Genomic DNA, 18240 nt, shown 5'->3' with positions numbered 1-18240 from the left:
AAATCCTGAAAGTCATTAAAAGAAAGATAAAGTTTAGTTGTGTGCTTGAAAATTAGGATAAGACACCAAAAAATGAGGGTTGTAAAGCTGGGAAAAATGATTGAACGGGTTATTTGTTGTTAAATTGCTGTTGCAAAAGTTATCTGACTTAAGGTTGAAGACTTTATCGACTGAAAATAATGTAAGCCCTTGGTGATATCTATTGATTTTGTTCTTGAAATACCTTGTAATTAGTACATTTTTTCTACCTTTTCGTTGATTCAGAATGTCTATGCTCTAGATTGAGAGGACCTTAGAGATGAAGTTAAATAACCCATTAATGCACGGAGAGCGTTTTGAAACTAGCTACCCCGACCCCCCCCCCCCCCTTCCCCAAAAAAAGAGCTTTTGCCGCTTCTATTTAAAGCTCCAAAGACATCCAGAAGTGGAAAGAAACTATGTCTTAGTTTTGGCTCAGATGACCAGATAGACAGGATTGACGAAAAAGCGGGGCCCACCTAGGACCAGAGATCAATCCCCCAGTTGAACAAATAGTCTTTTTAAAAACGTTTTGAATAAAAAACACCCCAATCATATAGGTCCCTCACTTTCTTCGAAAGTCGAAACAAATACTCATAATTGTGTTACCTTAATTGGGTCTCTGCCAGAGAAACCAAATTTTTAGAGTTCAAGTAACCTCGCAAGCCTTTCAAAACAAAAAAAGACAATTTTATATTTTTAAATTATTTTTCTTGCTGTGCTTAGCATATACTGCGTTGTTTTTTTCTTTTTTTCCAGTTTGATCCAGGCTATAATAATTATTTTGTTTGTTTCAGATACTGTTTTAATTGTTGAGTTTCAGGCTGATATTATCAAACATTAGTTGTTGCCATTTGAGTCACTTATGAAACAAGTTACGAATTTTTTACGACCGATTAACATAGCTAGTCTCAATTCATTTTGGAACAATTTTGTTGTGCGGGATAATTCGTCACGTATAAAAAATTTGCCTTACAATTTCAGCATTATGAAAAGAATCTTCAAAGCGCGCATAACTTTGCCCAGAGCATGGCCAAATTGGCAATTTTCAAACTCCCGAAACTTTGAAAAAATTCGAGGTAAAATATTTTTGTGAAATTGATTCCAGGGAGTCGATTTCTTCAATGGGGTAAAAAAATTTTTGTTAAAAGATATTATTTTGATCACCGAAAACTGACTGAATACAGACAAGATTGCTTGTATATCAGGGCAAAGCGCTGAATGGTCCGACTACCCCTTAATCGAAATCTAAAAGTTTTTGGGAAAAAATATTCAAAAACTATAAGATTTGGACAATACCAAAGATCAAGTGTGAAATTTTGAGTTGTACGAAATTAATACGACCGGTTTTCGCTAGCCTCAAATCAATTTGGATCTGTGCTGGATAATTCGTCACGCATAAATAATTTACCTTTCCATTTCAGGATTATGGATAAAATCTAAAAAGCGCGCTTAAATTAGTTCAGAGCATGGCCAAATTGGCAATTTTCATGCTCCCAAAACCTTGCAAAATATAGTCGGAGGTAAAATATGTTTTTTCAAAATTTAATTTTGGGGAGTTTATATTTTTCTAATTTTTCCCAAAGTCTGAACAAAAAACCGAAACTTTAGAAACCAAAATTTATTTCAAATAATAGTAAAAATAGATCCAAAGTTGGGCTCTCTTATTTTTAGTTTTGCCGACATTTATTTTTTCGGTTATTTGTTTTAATTTTTCATTGTACCAAATTTTCATTCAGCGCACAAACTTTTTCATACTTGACTGCGTACTAGTAGTATCGAAAATTTTTTCAAAACAGAAGTTTTGCAAAGTGGAGAGATAGGTGTGCAGTGCCAAAAAGGAGCAGTAGAAAATAGCCAAAACACAAGAAAAACAGTAATAAATAGATTTGGAGATTTGGATACAACGATGTTTGTGCACCTCTGTCAAAATAAAAGATAATCTGCCGCAGTTAACGTCTGACATGATTTAATGTTCCTGCAAAAATATTGATAAGTAACACAAGACTACTCTCACAAGATTATTCACAAGACTAGTCCCTGAATGTCTCGACTTTCTTTTAATTGCTACCGATGTTTTTGGTACAAATCAAACCATAAAGAAAATATCAAACAGATCAAACCATAAAGAAAATATCAAGCATTGACAAAATAATTGAGAATGAAAACATTTTAAAATTTTTTTTCTTCAGTTTATCCCCTCGCACGCTTTGTTAAATACTAAGGGTGGGTTTAGCGTCTCGTGTTGGATAGTATGCATAAATTGCTGGCCTCAATTCACTTTGGAATACTTTAATTAGCAATTTTCAAACCTCCGTAACTTAGGTAAATTAGATTTGAGCTCAGAAACAACAACATCTTTCAGATGGTATTAAAAAATTCCTTCAAAAACGTTGAGTTAACAGATCGAAACTGGCTGAATTAAAAACTACACCAAGTATAAATATTCGGCACTTTATTCGAAAGTCGGAAATAAAAAACCTCAAGTAAAAATATCAAAATTAAAAAAAATGCCCTCAAGCATAAATATTTCGTTTTCTTCGGAAGTGGGAACAACAAGTCTTAACAAAGCTTTGGTTTTTTTGCCACAGAAAGATCATTTAACAATTCTTAAAACTTTAACCTTAAAGCTGAATTTATTCAAGCATCTGGCAAGGCGACATAAAATGCGATGTAAAATTTACCTTCTGTATGAAATAAAACAAAGTACAGGTTGCCTAAAACAAACTTTCGCATGAAATGATACAAAATATCAATTGTTTTTTCAAGCCAACTCCTTTCGAAAAAAAAACTAATTGATTGCACGACCCGTTTCGTTCTTTCATGTTTCGATGAACCAGTTTGAACCATTAATAGTCTCTTGTGAAATTATGATGAAGAACATTGGCCTTTTACTGTGCAGTTGGCTCAATCAAATGAACCATCCAAATTAAGCATGGTAAAAAATCAGTCAGAAAGAAAATTATATCAACATGAAAAACAACGGGAAAAGTTTTTTTGTTCAGAAGATTGTGATTGATGTTTTCGCAATTTACAATTTTCCTTCGAAATATACCAACCAATTGTCTGCCCTAGTCGATAGAGGCTGTATATCTTGCAAGATCTTGCAAAGTTCTTGCACATGATATTTATCGTGCAAGAGCTTTCAAGATACTGTTTATTTTGCAATATTCTTGCAAGCCAATGGCTATCTTGCAACACAGCCATTCTTGATCGACTAGGGTATGTTATATTCATGGATAATTTGTAGGTCCATAGTAAATCCATAGTCTAGACAGGGTTTAAAGTCTCGAACAAACTCTGAAAATACTGTGATCGAAAGTTCAGTCGCGGCGATTGAAAAATTAGTCGAGGCATGGTAAAAAAAAATTCGCGGCATGGTGGAAAAACGCAAGGCGTTTGAAAAGTTAGTCGCGGTGGTCGAAGAATTAGTCGCGGTGGTCGAAGAATTAGTCGCGGTGGTCGAAAAAATAGTCGCGGCGGTCGAAAGAATAGTCGCGGCGGTCGACTAACTTTCCTTCGGTCGCGCCGGTCGCGGTGAACTTCCTTTGGTCGCGCCTGTCGCGTCTAACTTTCCTTCCGTCGCGCCGGTCGCGTCTAATTTTCCTTCAGTCGCGCCTGTCGCTGACATATTTCCTCGGTCCGCAAAGTCTGGATACACCGAAATTTGGTCGCTGCGGTCTGAAAATGTCCAGTTTCGTTCGCGGCATTCTTGAAATACCAAGAATTGGTTGCGACCGTCTGATCATAAAACCACAACCTCGACCCAGGCAACATAAAAAAGTCTGAGTTTCGTTTGCTCTTTGCTAAATTTGACTCTCAAAAAACTCAAATTAATTTTTCTCGACGCTGATTAAATTTTGATATTTTTATATAGAAACCATCTCGAGTAAAAAAAAGCTTCAACAACAATTCAAAACTCGATTTCTGCATAAAAGTTTTCTCCATATCATATAAAAAAACCCAACATAATAATGAATGAAGGGCGCTCAAAATTTTTTTTGGCTGAAAGTAAAGCAAATGAGTCGCCATACATCTAAAACATAGATTTCCACAGTCTTTTTTTCTCTTTTGGTGTCTCATGTGAACACATACGAGTTTTCATTGAGGTGAGTAAAATTGGGGGCAAAATCTACCTTTAGCCATAGTTTCTTCTACCTCATGTCAAAGACGTTAGCTCAAACAAAGCACTCAGTTATCCATCTCATCAATAGGATATTTATTGTCTTCCTAAAAAGGTCTGTTACCCTCTTATTCTAACAATTAGTCAATGATTAGTTTTATTATGAAACTCATCAATCATCGATTTATGAAATATTATTCGATTCGCCTTATCCAAATTAGTATATGCTTCTTCACCCCGGGTTTGATTGTTACAGGGCAAAGGGCCCCGCTAACAATCATGTATTCTTTTAATTTGATCTGTATTTTTAGGGTTCCAATCCGTGTTTTCACAGATCACCGTTTATATTATGAAAACTGCGAAGCCTCGTGCATAAAAACAATACTCGTTCGAGGGAATTGGTTTTTGTTATAGTAGCTGTCACATGAAGCTTAAGTTACTCGCCATAATAAATCCATAGAAAACTATTTTTGGTTTCTCGAAGAAAAAACGAAATAAAGTAAAAGATTTATTATTATTGGACTTATGACTATGAGGGAATTATATCGGTCAAAATGTCATTTGAAGAACATGTTTGATAAAAATGTGAACTAATCAAATGAATTTGTTTGAACCAAATTCATTAAATCAATAAACCAAAAAGAACTTGTTGTCACACACAGAGCTTTGTGTTGGTTCCAGGCCCATTGATGCAATTGCAGTTAAAATTATTAAAAACAATGTTTCATTCCAATCTTTATACGTGTATAATTGTTGTTCTTCTAACCCATCAAAATAGAAAATGTTTTAAATTCTGTAAAAATGCTTCTGATTTGCAAAACTATGAATTCCAAAAAAATTGTTTTGAAATTTTTTTGTACAACTAACCACTAAACCAAAAACAGATGATGGTCTGAGAATAACCAAGTAACACCATGAAGTAAGCCCATGAAACCTAAAAAATGAAGTTTTTGAAGAAAAACCTGCGTTTTTTTTTTTTACAAATAGTGATCCGCCTTGAAATCAGTTTTTATAAAATTATCTGAAAAAATTTCTCCCGAGGTCGGTTTGTTTTGCCTGAGTATCCATGTATACAAGAAAACAAAGATTAAACAAGACTGCTCGTAACAGGGCGAAGCCCTGAATGTTCCGACTGCCTTTTAAGGTTTATGGAGCAGTAATAACATTAAAAAATTCAATGAAATAAAAAAAATGATTTTTTTTTTCTAAAATTTGAAATTTTTTTATGAAAATCATCCCCCCACACGCCATATAAAGTACAAAAGGATAAATTTTGCTCCTTGTAACAAACCAATTATGGCAAATCAGCTTCTTTTAACCAATTTGGAACGATTTCTAAGACGGATTAACTCTCCGCTTACGCGTTAATAGCGCGAAATATCGCGCGTTAATTGTCCCAAATTGGCCAAAATTGCAATCTTTAAACCCCCGTAACTTTACGAAAAATGATCACAGGTGAAATATCTTTTCAAATTTGAGCTCAAGACAACAATACCTTTTGAATGATATAAAAAAATTCCGTCAAAAATGGCTAGTTAAAAAGTCGAAATTTGTCTGAAGAAAAAAAAACCCACCCCGAGCACAAATATTCCGTTACTTTCGTATCGAAAGTCGGAACAAAAAGCTATTGAAGAAAACGCAGCTTACACTTTATTGTTTAATTTTGGTTGAGGAGCACTCTCATTTCTCAAATGAAGTTTAAAAACTAATTTACAAAGCTGTAATATTTATTCATAAAGTGTTATTTGTCCTTTGAGTAGAAGAACATATAAGATGTTTCTATGTTTGTTTTCCATAAATTAAATCATAAAAAATGATGGAAAGATGTCATTTAAGTCAATCTGGGTGAACTAACTGGAAAGATATGTTTGAACAACCGTCCTGTTCAAACATTTGTATAAAAAGAAATGAACTCGGTCAGTTCAAGAGTGAATTAATAATAATCTTAAAAATTATAATTATGGACTTCAAACTGTAAAAAGACTAGTTTAACATAACAATTGATTTGGATTTCTTAAATTTGATATGAAACGAGCTAGCGTCTATTTTTTGCTTCTTTTGTAAAGAAAAAAATGTGCCATTTTTTTGGTACTCTCTCAACTCTCTGATAACTTAAAAAAGTTATCAATTAAAAACTTTTTGATAATAATTTGATAGAGTTATCAAAACATTGTCAGAAGTTCAAGCTAGGTCTAAGTGAGCAATCTCGCCCTTACCCAGTAAATTTTCTAATACAGATCTGAAATAATCATTTTCAGATCTAAATTTCAGATCTGAAATATGATGTGAAATGTTTAAATAACGCATGGATACGCTAAGGATGGGCTATTTCAGATCTAATTTCAGATCTGAGAGTTTGTTTTTCTTGGTTATTTCAGATCTGAAAAAAATCTATTTCAGATCTAGTTTCAGATCTGAAATAAGTGATAACGGGGAGAGTAAGTGATTCGATAAAAACAGGGGTAGACTTGGTAGGATGAGTAAGTGATAACTTATTCGTACCCAGTATACGGGGCTAAACTCGGTTGCGGGGGGGGGGGGGGGGTGTTGTAAACTGGGGAGGGGGGAAAACTGGGATGCATTGAATAATGGCCTGATTGATTAATTTAGAACATCTAAATTTTTTAGATCAAGTCTAGCTGTTTTTAGCCTTTTTTGATCTAACTTAAAATTTTCAAGCTCAACAACCCATGTAACAAAACCTGAAGAATTTTCAAAATCAATTCGAAGTTTTGAAATTTTCGATTTTTATCAAAAAAAAATAAATTTCAGATCTGAAATTTGTTAATTCTTATCTAGGATCTGAAATAACGAATTTCAGATCTGGAAAATAACTTATATAAGAAATAAAGGGTTTCAGATATTGTATCGAAAATACACTGGGTACGGGCGCCCTTCATCAATTTAGGGTAAAAGTCAATCACTTTTTAAATTTAGTTCAGAGTTCAAATTTTGATTTTGCCGTATAAGAGGGGAGGCGGTCGGGATTCACTTGGTTAGTATAGCTGGAAAATTTTTTCTCACGGGAGTCAAGATTTATGTGAGCCAGTCATTTGACAAGTTTGTCCTAGGTAAGTTTTGTTAAGACACTTTTATCAAGATTTATGTAAGCTAGGTCATATAATAAATTTGTCTTAAGTACGTTTTGTCAAGATATTTTTGTCAAGATTTATGCAAACTAGGCCATTAAATAATATTGTCTTAAGTACTTTTTGTTAAGACAATTTTGTCAAGATTTATGTAAGCCAAGTCATTTGATAATTTTCTCTTAAGTACGTTTTGTTTAGACAATTTTTTAAAGATTTATGTAAGCCAAGTCATTTGATAATTTTCTCTTAAGTAAGTTTTGTTGAGACAATTTTGTCAAGATTTACGAAAGCCAGACCATTTGACAAGCTTGTCTCAAGTAATTTTTGTTCAGACAATCTAGTCAAGATTTATGTCATTCTATAATTTTGTCTCAAGTAAGCCAGACCAAATGTCCAGTTTGTTTCAGCTGGAGTCCGGAGCGACATGGGAACATAGGACGTATAGATCTGCAAGTGCGTGAGATGTGGATGCCAGACATCATCTTCTTCACCCAGCTGACGGGGGAGCACTTCAACGAGGGGTTCCCCTCCCCTCCCGCTCTCCTCTCCAATGGGATCACTATGGTGCTCAAGCCATTCAAGGCAGAGTTGGTGTGTGTCATGGACGCCTGGTACTTCCCTTACGACAGACAGGTCAGTTCAATTTCCTGAAGATTTGAAGGATAAAGTTTCGAATAAATCTATGAGCTAACTGTTTAAAACATGAACGAGAGAAAAAGAGCTTAAAGTACTGTCTACTACGAGTTGTTGTGTCAGGTTGTCGTCTTCAAACAAATGTCGCTTTTGACTAGTTGTTACTGTACGCGATTTTTGCAATTCATTTCTTACCAGCAGAATTTTTTCGAGGTCTGGACATCAGTCTGGTCATAAGAAGACAATGAACTTGACAATTGCATCGGGGTAATACGCTCGCCAATCGAGCGTGAACTCTATGAGTGAACAAATTACAAATGGATCTTGAGGACCAGAATCTGATAAGCTTTCGCTCAAACTATTACTGTGCTAAAAATAAAAACTGTGCTAAAAATAAAGCTGTCAGTTAAGATTCTCATCAGTAGTTTTGATTTTTCAAGAGAAAGCCTGAAAAAAAAAACTGAAAATCTGGTAGAACTTAAGTAGTGGCTGGATTTGATTGCATTTATTTTGCAAAATGGTTACCAAAATTGGAATCCACATTTTTTTTTTTCATTTTTAAAAAATACCATTAATTTTTGTAGTTAAAAAAATGATTTTGCAGCCGTGCAATTCTTTACTGTGGTCTTTTTAAAAAAGACATTTGGGCAGTTTTTGAGAGAAGATTCATTTATGAGTTAGACTGGATTTCCTTAAAACAGAAGGTAGGCGTACATATGAAGGAAATTTCATAATTATTTAATGAAGCATATGATTGAAAAACGAAAAACGTGCTAGGTTCATCCGGAAGTTTACATGACGCCAGAATTTTATGGCATTGTACTATTATTTTTTACCAAATGTCGCATTAACTATTAATAAATCGGATTTTTTGGCGACAGGAAACTTGTTTGGATCAAAAAACATTTTGTTTGTCGTATAAATAATTTAAGCAAAATGGGATGCCTTTATTTTACAGACGTAAGACGGGCATATTCCCTGGTTCACTTAATAAGCTATGTAGGGTGAAGTATTAAGTTATTAAAATTAGATGGAGGGCAGTGGTTGTCTCCAAAAACCACTTTACACACTTATTTTATAAATCTAGAATAAATCTTTGTCCATATTTTCTGTTGTATAACCTCAGCCTGGTTATATTTTGAGAGGCTATGAAACAAAGGTGGACATAAAAGGTTTTGGAACCGATTGTTGTAGCGACTTCAAAGCTGCCGAAAATCAAATAAGAGTGTTTTATGTTTGTCATGTTTTTAATTTAGACATTTTCGACATTGATTTGACTGAAGATTCTGTTTGGTTTTGGATCCTAGCTGAAAGAAGTGTCCAATTTATTTCTTAATCCAAGTTCTGTTTTATTTCAGAGCTGTTCGTTCGAAGTGGGCTCGTGGGCGCATTTCGCCTCCGAGATAGACATCCGACCAAAGGAGGAGGGTCCAGCTGACATGAAGTTCTTCCAACCCAGCTCCGTGTTCGATGTTGACACATTCCAGGGACAATATGTCACTTATAAAGGTAGACATCATTCCTGTATTAATACGAGAGATGATGAAGTGACGTATTCGCTTCTCAGTCGAAACTTCGTTGGTTCGAGCCCACCATGATGCGTGTGTGTTGCCCGCAGATACGGCAAAAATTCTCACCCCAGAAAATAATCAAAAAAATACATATAGTTCTTCACCGTGAGTACAACAGCAGTTCTCTGTAAACTGCTGAAAATCTAGTAAACTTATTAAGAGTAATGAACGTAGTGAAGACTCTTATATAGGTCTTGGTGATTTTGTTTTTTCGTTTTTTTTTTCATGAAAAAGTCTAAAAATGTTCTTATAACTACAGGTGTGCAAACATATTAAAGCATCTATGAATGCACTTAGATATATATGCACTTTTTGAGTTCAATTGAAATTCATCTGGTGTAAGTGACGTAAATAGCACTCTCCAAATAGGATCGTGGAAATGGCGCAAAAAAACGTCAACACATTCTAGTTTCGAAAGTGGAACTTAATTTTTAGATTTCCAGCGGAATAAAAACGTTACCTTTTGATCCAGTTTTCTAAAGTTGGGCTAATGTTATCAAAGTTGCGCCAAGCTTAAATTTTCTAGAAGTTCAAATGCTTTAAAGGGCAGGTGCAATTAAGAAACGTGAAAAAAAATGATCATTATGGATTGTCGTCGTCTAAAAAATTGTCAATATTTTCCATTCCTTTTTTAAGCTCAGACAACTAAATTGAACAAAAATTGATTTAAATCCATTTTTTCTTGCACAAACCTAATGCTTGATAATTTATTTGAAATCCATTATATTGGATTATATAATAAGAAGAAAATCACATGAAAATGGAATCTTTTCCATTTTATATTTGTTTCGCGTCGTGCAAAATTTAGCAAGAATTTATGCATTTATCAAATGAGTTATGCAGAAACTTTGCAAAGAGAGTGACCGGCTTACTCCGTTTCTAAAACTAACATCAAATTGCAAAAAGATTCCGTCCCCCCCCCCCCCCCCCGGCCCCCGCCTTAACGATTGCCCTTTTACTCCATTACAAACCCCATGCCAACGTTTGACCCTTTGCCCCCACATTTGAGCCATCCCCAACATGACCACCTGAGACATCCTCCGACTTGAACCAACCCCCTCCACCTAAACTACCACCCCCTGAACAACCACCCCCTACACCCTACCCTCCTGAACCATCCCCGCACCTGAACCATATATTTAAAAAGTAGCAAAAAAATCAAAGCTGCCCAGAGAAAAGTTAAACTGAACAACAATTTTCCAACTTTAGTTTAATATGTAGATAATTCTATGTGCGTTGAAATTCACATGACAATAAAGTGGAAAAAAAACGATTATAATTGATTTTCATTGTCAGTGTCCACAAAAATGAAAAAAAAAAAACATAATGGATTAAAAATGGATTTGGTTGCCTCGAAAACTAGTAATATTATAATTCATTTTCAATTTGATTACAATCAATTTTTTTTCTTCATTTTTGTGCACACTGACAATCAAACTCAATTATAATTGATTTTTTAAATCATGAAACTCCAAAGCGTTTGTTTTTGTTTCTGTTTACTTGCGTTCATTACTCTTTTCCAACAGTCAATTGGCTATATATTTTTTCTTTGGTTGGTAAATTGTCTTAAACTAGGAGAATATTTTACTAAAGAAGTTGTTTCTCTCTCTTTATCAATCTCTCCCTGTGGTAACAAGAACCGAATCTGCAGTTTTCCAAAAAAAATCAACGGTTAAGCATTTTAAAATATTGAACTTAGTAACGAACTTAAGCTTTTCCAATACAAGATTGATCAGAGCTTCATAAACTGTTTGCGGGAATTCACGAAATAGTAAAGAGAATTCATTGGCTCACAAAAAAGTTCTAATTTATCGTTTTTAAGTTGTTTCTGAGCTGAGAAAAGACGCTTGCTTTTGAAGTTAGCCCCTTATTAGATTTTATAGCACAACGGTTATTATAGAATAGAATAGAGTAGATTTAAGTTTGAACCTAACTTTGTTAATTTTAGGAAACCTTACAGGTATTGGAAACTTATTTTAAAGCGTTTTTTTTATCTCACAAGATAGTACCATTACAGAATTCCACGCTGAAAAAAATATTTCAAATTCTGAGTCGAAACAAAAAATTAGTGAGTCGTTGCAGTCCATATTTTTCAAAAACTTCTGATCATCACGTTTAATGTTAGATTTTAATCAATTTTAGATACCAATGTTGCGAAAGGTTTGTACGTGCAACAACTTCCGCGGCGTTTTCAACTTCGGTGTTGCTTTGGTCCAAGTTGCAATCTGTTTTAAATCACGCTTCCTCAACTGTTTTCAACTCAACTGTATAGTTCATTTAGTTTTTTATATATTTTAATTTGCTCGTTGTGATTTAAACCGAGAGGTGAAAGTCAATTGAAAAAAATAAAAATTAGCCTTTTTTGTGAGTCCGAAAACATTTTATAGATATTTTTCCGACCAACCCTGACAATTTTTTTAAAAAAATCTAGCCTTTAGTGTGTTTTTTCATGCAACTGTAGGTACCACAATCATATGTCTGATGAGGTTGAGTGATTTATCAATCTAAATCACTCAAGCTGTGGTTCAAGTTTCAAAAACAAATTTCACAGAAAAAATGCTTTGAATTTTAATTTTTTTTTCTACAAGGATTGGAAATTCAAACACTGCAAACTTGTTTCTATCATGGATTTTTTGATAGTGTATTCACTAATTTTATTTTTGTGAGAAAATTTTTTTGCCAAAAATAGGAAAAAGGAGGAAACGTGATAAAATGTATGATTTCATTACTTTAAATTTTTAATTTTTTTAAAAAAATAGATATGAAATCAATGTTAAATGAATAATGGGAACTGATTTTTTGGCAGACCATACTTTTCGCTTAAAAGAGAAAATTGAGTCTTTTAGCAGACCAACTGAATAAAAATAACGCATCATTGAGTCAAAGTTATCTATTTAAGACAATTATCTCATGGTTTGTCATCAAAACTTCAAAAAAAGAATCTGAAATAGTGACAAAACAATGAATCATGCGTACAATAACTTTTATGCCAAATGTAAGCGCAGCGGAGGAAATGGTTATGTTGCAAAAAGTAAACAAATCATAAATTAGACTTGTCATATAGTAAGCAAATAGTTTTTAACGAATCAGAAATTAGACAAGAAACAAACGTACAAAAATAGTTTTTGTTTCGACTAATTGAAAAATGGAGAGGAACTTTAAATATGGGGGTTTTTTAGTTTTTTTCTCGTTTTTAAATTTTTTTCCTTGCGAAATCAGCTAACACAAATAACCATTGTAGAGATTTGAATGTGATAAATCATATCAAAATCCTTAAAATTGTGATTCGAGCAAACAACATTGAAAAATTTCGAAAAACATTCCCAGTGTCGAGAAAAACCTTTGTGAAATTTTTGTTTTTCTTCTTACTTCGAGCAAATAAAGCGAGCGAGCAAGCGTACAATAGCTTATTTTAATGGCTTAAAAGTTAGTTTTTTGAGTATTTTAGCGCTTTTTTGGAATCACATTTTTTCAAAAATTCATAAAAATGCAAAAATTTTCGATCTTTTTTGTATCTTTCAAAACTAATGCTAATTGCTAGTGTTTCAAAACTAGAACTAATTGCTAATAATTTAAAACTAATGTTTTTTTAAACTAATGCTAATTGCACAGTAACCGGCTGTATTTGTTTATTCTTGCGTATTCTTTTTCCTTCTCTCGTTTTGAATAATTTTATTATTGTCTACTTTTAACGAAAAAGAAAAAAAAGTGTTTTCTACGTTTCAATCAAGATCATGCCTTTTTATTCACTGTAACACAGCACAACAGTGTTTATCCAAAATTCGTGGCTTCGTTTTAAGAGTCTGATTTCTAAATTTGCCAGAAATTTTTTTTTGTTTACGCTGGGAAAACTCTTAAGTACCAATACATGGAACCTACATAAATGTAGACAACGCTTCTGTTTAGAAATTAAGAGAGAAAAATCTTTTATTGATAGATTGATAAAAACTAAAAACTCTGACAAGCCATAGATTTGAAAAAATAAATACTTTTTCTATTACAAAATGCATTGCTGGGGCCTAAGAAATTGAGCGACAAGCGAATTAGACGTGACCAAAATTGTATTAAGATGTCGATGCAAAGCTACAATTATAAGAAATTAGACGTAATTGTTTTGTTAGAGAGTCTGAAACTGGTTCAAAAACACAATTATTTTTCTCTGACTCTAATTTGCTTTCGTTTTACCTGTGTTTATTGCAAATCAGTTTTTCATCTGTCGCAATTGTATCTTTCATGCATTCCAAAAATGTTTAATAAACCTTATTTTTCTGTGTTCTTTGCTTGTCATCCAAAAAACTCAAGGCTAAATTTCTTTTTATTATTCACGCCTAGTTTTTTTGGTCTTTTTTCTTGTCACCCTGCTTTGCTTTTGTCGATAAATAAAAATTTAGGAAAAACCCTATCTTGATCGATGCACGAAAAATTAATACTCAGAAAGGCCATTAGCACGAAAAATGGAGAAACAGTTAACATAAATTTAATTAAAATTTATTCATGCATCAACAAAAGTAAAACATTCTTCTGAGCAGCAAAAATTGTAATGGTCACAAAAAACGTGATCGACTTCTTATTTCGAAAAAGGAAATTAAATTAATTATTAGATTTCCCAGCGAAATACAAGTTTTGCCTATTGACCCAGTTTTATCAAATCGGGCTAATTTTAACAAAAAATTGTCCATCATCATCTCAAAGAACTTTAAGTCCATCTATTTTTGTTTCTTCGAAGTTCAAAGTTGAAGGTTTTGAAAAACAAATCAGAAATCAGTTTTTTTTTCAGTTTCCTTGAGCTAATTACTCTTTTCCAATTATCATTTGGCTATGTTTAATAAGTTTAAATTTACTGTAGAAAAAATTAGTTAAGATGACGAAAAGAAAACTCTTCAAACCGGCCATGAATGTTTCAAAAGCCAGAAAAATTTGTTATTGTTTTTTTTTGGTTTCCAAATTTTATTTTAAAAAACCATTATTTATCATGCACGCATAGTGAAGTACATCAAGTCAATCAGGTTAACATCATTCTTATCCAATTCATCATTAGTACGTCATTTGGTCTCACAAGCTTGCGTCAATCAATTTTAAAATGCCTCCTACGTTAAGTATTTATAGAAAATTGGAATTATCGAGCCTGTTTCCCATTTAGGCGGTAATTTCAGTTTTCAAAAACCTATTTCTTTTAAACCCCGAAAAATGATCTCAGTTTAAATATTTACATTTCAGCTCTCGGCATTGAGAGGTGTTTTTCAAATAGTATAAAAATGTTCGTCAAATCTTCTTTTTTTTTCAAATCTTCTTTTTCAAATCGATATAGGAAAAAGTATGAGAAGAAAGCATTTACTCCAAGCCTACACATTGCGTTTCCTCATTGGAATGTATGAACAATAACCACAACAGGGTTTCAAAACAACAGCATTTTTGAACTCCTTCGAGCTCAGGTGGCGTAAGACATAAATTTGAGAAAAATTTAAAAGAGCCTATTTCTGCAACAATTTTGATGATCAAACAACTTTGGTGATCAAACAAAAAGCTTTCGGCAGATGTTTGATGCGCTCAGAAAACTTTATTTGCGATAATTTTTTATTTGCGATAATTTTTCACTTTACAACAGTTTCTGCCAACTGTCGATCATGTTTTTTTCTGCAATTGCAATTTTCGTCTCCGCCTTTATCTAAATCGCGTTTATCAATCTAAATTGTTTTTCGTATCTTAATTTGGTACTTGGTTAGTGTGAAATTGATTTTTCATGAAAAAAAAACGTGAAATAAAACGTAAGGAAAATGTTGAAACAAATATTATTCTACTGATGTGTGCTAGAACCGCGTTATTACTGTGCTGATTTAAATTGAACGGACACGACGAACATTATTGGAAGTTTTAAATGCGTTTTTTTTTCAAATTGGGTGAGGATAACCGGGTTATTTGATACGAAAGTTGTATCACAAGAAGCCTCTAACGCAGTACAACCAAGTTCTAGAAAGGTACAATTTCAAAGTATGTAAGAGAGAGTATATTTTTGGTTGATAGCCAAAAAAGGTCATGCTCACTATATAAAAATAAAGCATTTTTGAACTCCTTCGAGCTCAGGTGGCGTAAGACATAAATTTGAGAAAAATTTAAAAGAGCCTATTTCTGCAACAATTTTGATGATCAAACAACTTTGGTGATCAAACAAAAAGTTTTCGGCAGATGTTTGATGCGCTCAGAAAACTTTATTTGCGATATTTTTTTATTTGCGATAATTTTTCACTTAACAACAGTTTCTGCCAACTGTCGATCATGTTTTTTTCTGCAATTGCAATTTTCGTCTCCGCCTTTATCTAAATCGCGTTTATCAATCTAAATTGTTTTTCGTATCTTAATTTGGTACTTGGTTAATTTGAAATTGATTTTTCATGAAAAAAAAACGTGAAATAAAACATAAGGAAAATGTTGAAACAAATATTATTCTACTGATGTGTGCTAGAACCGCGTTATTACTGTGCTGATTTAAATTGAACGGACACGACGAACATTATTGAAAGTTTTAAATGCGTTTTTTTTTCAAATTGGGTGAGGATTACCGGGTTATTTGATACGAAATTTATATCACAAGAAGCCTCTAACGCAGTACAACCAAGTTCTAGAAAGGTACAATTTCAAAGTATGCAAGAGAGAGTATATTTTTGGTTGATAGCCAAAAAGGTCATGCTCACTATATAAAAATAAAGCATTTTTGAACTCCTTCGAGCTCAGGTGGCGTAATACATAAATTTGAGAAAAATTTAAAAGAGCCTATTTCTGCAACAATTTTGATGATCAAACAACTTTGGTGATCAAACAAAAGTTTTCGGCAGATGTTTGATGCGCTCAGAAAACTTTATTTGCGATAATTTTTTATTTGCGATAATTTTTCACTTTACAACAGTTTCTGCCAACTGTCGATCATGTTTTTTTCTGCAATTGCAATTTTCGTCTCCGCCTTTATCTAAATCGCGTTTATCAATCTAAATTGTTTTTCGTATCTTAATTTGGTACTTGGTTAGTGTGAAATTGATTTTTCGTGAAAAAAAAAACGTGAAATAAAACGTAAGGAAAATGTTGAAACAAATATTATTCTACTGATGTGTGCTAGAACCGCGTTATTACTGTGCTGATTTAAATTGAACGGACACGACGAACATTATTGGAAGTTTTAATTGCGTTTTTTTTTCAAATTGGGTGAGGATTACCGGGTTATTTGATACGAAAGTTATATCACAAGAAGCGTCTAACGCAGTACAACCAAGTTCTAGAAAGGTACAATTTCAAAGTATGTAAGAGAGAGTATATTTTTGGTTGATAGCCAAAAAAGGTCATGCTCACTATATAAAAATAAAAGTTTTTGCTGAAAATCGAATTTTAAAAGTTTTATTCAATTTTTTGGAAATTTCACCATTCTAGAGTTTTGTATACTGTGAGGTTTCTTTTCATAAAAATTTCTCATCAATTAACTCGGCTGTTTCAGCCTAATTCTTAATAAATCAAAAAAAAGCCAAAATGACCTATTTTGTGGTTAAATTTTGGTTGTGAATTTCCAAAATAAATTGTACCATACTCAATTTGATAAAATTCTAAGCACTCCTCACTTTTTGTCTAATCTCAACCCATTTTGCGAAAAACGCGTTTCAACTTTCAAATTTTAACCGTTCTGTCCGGATAGTTTAAATCAGCTTTGTAGGTCACAGCAAAGTCAAATTTCGGACCTTTAATGAAAGGTAAGTAGTTAGTATGCAAAACAATCTGGCTCTTGGTAATACCCAAGTTTAACCCGTTCAGGGTCAAATTGCAAAGTGTATCAAACTTAATACCCTCTGACAAGCACTTTATAATTTTATTCAATAAACCTCCCCCGATTTTGCATGCCTAGATTTAATATCAACTTTCACATGTGAGGTATCATTTTGCATATTGATTTCCACTAATGTAAGAAAAATGCCAGAAAGTGACAGAGGAGTGAAATCTTTCTTCAGACTGGAATTTCTGGGAACTTAAAACAAACTAATGGAAATGGTGCAGATAATTATGTCTCCTTACGAAAACAACGATATTTGATAAGGAGATAAGAACAATTTTGAAAAACGAAATCATGGGTTTAAAATTCATAAGGAGTTGATATCAAATTTCGTTAGCTGAATAAATCAATTCTGGTCTTAAGCGCCATTTGATATGTATTTTCAATGACCTCAAAGTTCATTCCAAAAACATGAAAACAGTTTGTATATTTTGGCATCTGAAGGTACAAGACCGTACCCAAAATTATTAGATTCTGCGAAAGTTCAAACTATCACCTCCCAAAAAAAATTTTGTTCTATTTTACGACATCAATTTTTTGTGATGCGTTACTGCTGTCTTTATGACCTCAAATTGAGGGGAAAACTAGATTAGAAAACGAGGTACTGTTTTCAATCAAAGTTTACAAAAAGCTCTCTTTTTTGTTCCGATTTTATACGCGAGCTTTTTAACCATCTTCGAAAAGTTGATGTCGTGAGTTCATTTTTAAGATATTTTCTCTGTGATCATTTTTCGTTAGGTTATGAGTAAAATTGCAGAATTGGCAAGTTTGGAACAATTAACGCACGACATATTTCGTGTTGTTAACGCGTAATGCGATGAAATACAGCTCAGAAAAACTCCAACTTGAATTGGGACTAGCTGTTTATAGTTTTATTTGTAACTAGACATTTTAAAAAAAACTCAGATAAAATTTTTTAATTTTTGTATGAAAATTTCTTTTTTTTTCAGTTTTTATCAGTTTTTGGCAAGGCAAAACAAAGCTTAAATACAAAGCGGT

General features: G+C 33.0%; 1 protein-coding gene across 3 annotated transcripts in view; it reads left to right on the top strand.

Moving 5' to 3' along the window:
• Positions 1–18240, top strand: part of LOC134846087 (neuronal acetylcholine receptor subunit eat-2-like) — an 85530-nt gene that overhangs the window by 47673 nt on the left and 19617 nt on the right. For 2 of the 3 annotated variants that reach the window (XM_063863294.1, XM_063863292.1), the window contains 3 exons: positions 7638–7863; positions 9222–9372; positions 11577–11594. In XM_063863294.1, the coding sequence (XP_063719364.1) occupies positions 7638–7863; positions 9222–9372; positions 11577–11594 (395 nt within the window). The remainder of the gene's footprint in view (positions 1–7637; positions 7864–9221; positions 9373–11576; positions 11595–18240) is intronic. The other variant, XM_063863295.1, reaches the window with a different exon arrangement.

Source organism: Symsagittifera roscoffensis, chromosome 5 (assembly GCF_963678635.1).
Source record: "Symsagittifera roscoffensis chromosome 5, txSymRosc1.1, whole genome shotgun sequence".
Lineage (NCBI taxonomy): Eukaryota > Metazoa > Xenacoelomorpha > Acoela > Convolutidae > Symsagittifera > Symsagittifera roscoffensis.
Note: the sequence above shows the minus strand (reverse complement) of the source record. Positions and strands in the feature narration are given on the sequence as shown.